A 3,098-nucleotide genomic window follows, 5' to 3' on the forward strand; every position below is an offset into this window, starting at 1 on the left:
GGAAATAAAAACGAGATAACGACACAGAAAGGAAATAAAAAATGAGATAACGACACAGAAAGGAAATAAAAACCAGATAACGACACAGAAAGGAAATAAAAACAGATAACGACACAGAAAGGAAAAAAAACCAAATAACGACACAGAAAGGAAATAAAAAATGAGATAACGACACAGAAAGGAAATAAAAACGAGATAACGACACAGAAAGAAGATAAAAACGAGATAACGACACAGAAAGAAAATAAAACCGAGATAACGACACAGAAAGGAAATAAAAACAAAGACAAAAAAAGATAGGATAACAAGTTGTGCTTTAACACACGAGCCAAAAAAAAAGGCCAATCACCAGCAGATTTCCGTCGATAGAGTTGAAGTTAGTATAAGATTTGCGCGAAAATTTTATTAAAAATCTCCAAAAAATCTGGTGTTTTTCAAGCAACTGCTGATGACACACGAATACCGTTATAAATTGACTGATTGAAGACTTTTTGCTAGTTACTGGATTTTAGGACGAAAATTTGCTGATCATGCATTGCCTTAGCTTCCCCTTTACCTAACACTCATATCAACCTTTTCAAATAAATGAAATTTTTCAAAGGGATAAATATTTTTTTAAATAAACAAGATTTGATTTATAAAATTAAGAAAAGAATTTAGAACAATCAGAATTTTTACTTTTGTGAGAGGGAAAAATCATCGGTAGACAGATTTTGCGAATTTTAGCAAACTTCTTCAGTTGATTGCAGATTTTGATACCTGAAACACTGAAGTTTAGCAGGCTTTTCTCAAATATTAAGAATTATCTATCTATCGATCTATTTGCGTCTTGTCTTGAGGAAGAATTTTTCATTGACCTCGAACAAAAGAAATATTTTGAATTTTAAAAATATTTCTTGAAAAATTTAATTTGAGTTTTGCATTGTTTTGCATGGGAAGAGCAGTTAGGAAATAAGGAAGTGGGGGGGGGGCGTGAGATTTTGTGTTTTTTATCAAATAAATACAGTATTTAGGATTTTTTTCATACAAAATGTGAAAATTAAAATGTTTTCGGTAATTTTTTAAATGTGTATATGTCACTCGTGTAAAATTTTGTATTGAAATGTGAAACTATAAGAAACGAAAGCTAATAAAAAATATGCACCTCATCGTTTTGAAAATATTATGTCTGGCGCATTATTTATTTTATTTGCTAAATATTCGCCCGTTTTTGGGGCCAAATCCATCGTTTGTTTGATATTTGTAAAAGTCATTATTTTTAACGATTTCTTATATTTCAGATGCGGTGTAAACTGTAGTAACTAATGGTAATCCTGGCCAATGATCGATAGGTGAGCCCTAGTCCAACATTAATTTGATATTTAATATTTTAAATGTTTTTAGAAGAAAATAAAACATGTTGTTACTGAAATTACAAACATTTAGTTCGAAATTACTATCAGAATGTGAGGTATAAAAAATTTATGAGATATACCTAACAGTCTGTTAAAAACTTAGAATAACATCGTAATTCACAAAAAATTTTATTCTAGGTATTATGTCGGCAGTTGCGGGAATGAATATTAACCCCGTCAATGGAATCAGTCTCCAAACCTTGCAGTCCATGCAGTCCATGCAATCCATGCAGTCCATGCAGTCCATGCAGTCCATGCAGAATTTTCTGCGACCCCATTGTCACGCTGAAATGCCCCTTACCGTTTCGCCAGGCCAATCCCAAAAAAGGCTTGAACCCTTTTCAAGGCATCAGAGAACCTGGTGGCAAAATGATTTATATTTGTTAAACTCTACTTTTACCTATATCGAATACAAAAGCAGTTGAGAAACTCTCGGATATTTAAAATAATTTAGAAATTTTTGATATTTTGAATATTTCTTTGTTTTGACTTCTTTAGGGATATTTATCGCTGTGTTTTGACTTGTATGGATTTTCTGCAAAATTGAATTCGCGCATTTTTATCCAGATTTCTCGGAAGACAAAACATAATTTGAGTTGAAAATAACAAAACTTTCACACTGTTTGATTTCACCCCCCCCNCTAAACCGGCTACTTCAAGTTTAAGTATGTAAGGGATAACGAGTGTAAAGTGTATTGTCCTAATTGATATTGCTTGTTTTAGCTCCAATTTAGGGAGCCTGTCAAAAAAAATCTAAAATATTTTGGAATGAAAAAAATTTGCAATTTTTAATTTTACTTAATGAATGTGCAGATTAACATATATTTTTGTATCATCCCATCGGTTGAATATGTATATATATAGAGATAGGATAGATAGATATTATAATATTTCTAGTTCAACTGAGTCAAAGCTCCAAATTTAGGTGCTCCAAATTTGGCATATCTTGGTCAGGTCTACTAATAAGGGAACACGTAAAGAGAAAAAGTTTGGGGGGGGGGATGATTTTTTTTCTTAATATTTAAAAATATTAATTTTTTTTATTTTGTGGTGAATATCTTCCCCTGTTGAATCTGATTGGAAACCGACTTTGCTAGTTTTTGCTTGTGCTAGCCCCAACTGTACTAGCCCCAACTGTACTAGCCCCAACTGTACTAGCCCCAACTGTGCTAGCCCCAACTGTGCTAGCCCCAACTGTACTAGNAAATTTCAACAGCCTCAGACCAATACTTTTTGAGTTATGTAAAAAAAACTACAGGGGGGGGTCAAATTGACCCCCCCCCAGCGGGAATAGGGTTAAACAATTTCGTTGTTTTCAAGTTCGTGTAGCAAACGGTATTCATTATTCATGGCATAGAGGTGAAAAGTTTTCAAAATAGATAAAAAAAAGTTTTAGATTGGAGAGACCCGAATATTGTAATTTCGGTGAATATTAATAAAATATTTATAAGTTCATGCATTAACTTGATAATTGTATTATTTTGCGGGAAAATTATGACACGTGTCGAGAACTAAACGTTTATATAAAAAAACAAAATATTTTGAATTGAATTAATAGAGTTTTCATGGAGTAATGTTGAAAGTTGTAATTATAGAAACAAGATTTTGGCTATTTACGAATAAGATTAATTGTTGCAATCATAATGGCTATATTATGTTAAAAGCATAATATACCCCCTTCCCTCCCCCCCCTCCCTTCCCCTC

The 3,098-nt window shown here is 32.5% G+C and overlaps 1 protein-coding gene across 1 annotated transcript in view; it reads left to right on the forward strand.

Annotated features, from left to right (window-relative positions):
* Positions 1-1,276: 1,276 nt before the first annotated feature.
* Positions 1,277-3,098, forward strand: part of LOC111701127 (zinc finger protein castor homolog 1-like) — a gene marked incomplete in the record, with an annotated part of 27,281 nt that continues 25,459 nt past the window's right edge. Inside the window, 2 exon segments of the mRNA XM_023472290.1 lie at positions 1,277-1,331; positions 1,533-1,644. Of these exon segments, the coding sequence (XP_023328058.1) occupies positions 1,538-1,644 (107 nt within the window).

The sequence above is a fragment of the Eurytemora carolleeae genome, unplaced genomic scaffold (assembly GCF_000591075.1).
Source record: "Eurytemora carolleeae unplaced genomic scaffold, Eaff_2.0 scaffold216, whole genome shotgun sequence".
Lineage (NCBI taxonomy): Eukaryota > Metazoa > Arthropoda > Copepoda > Calanoida > Temoridae > Eurytemora > Eurytemora carolleeae.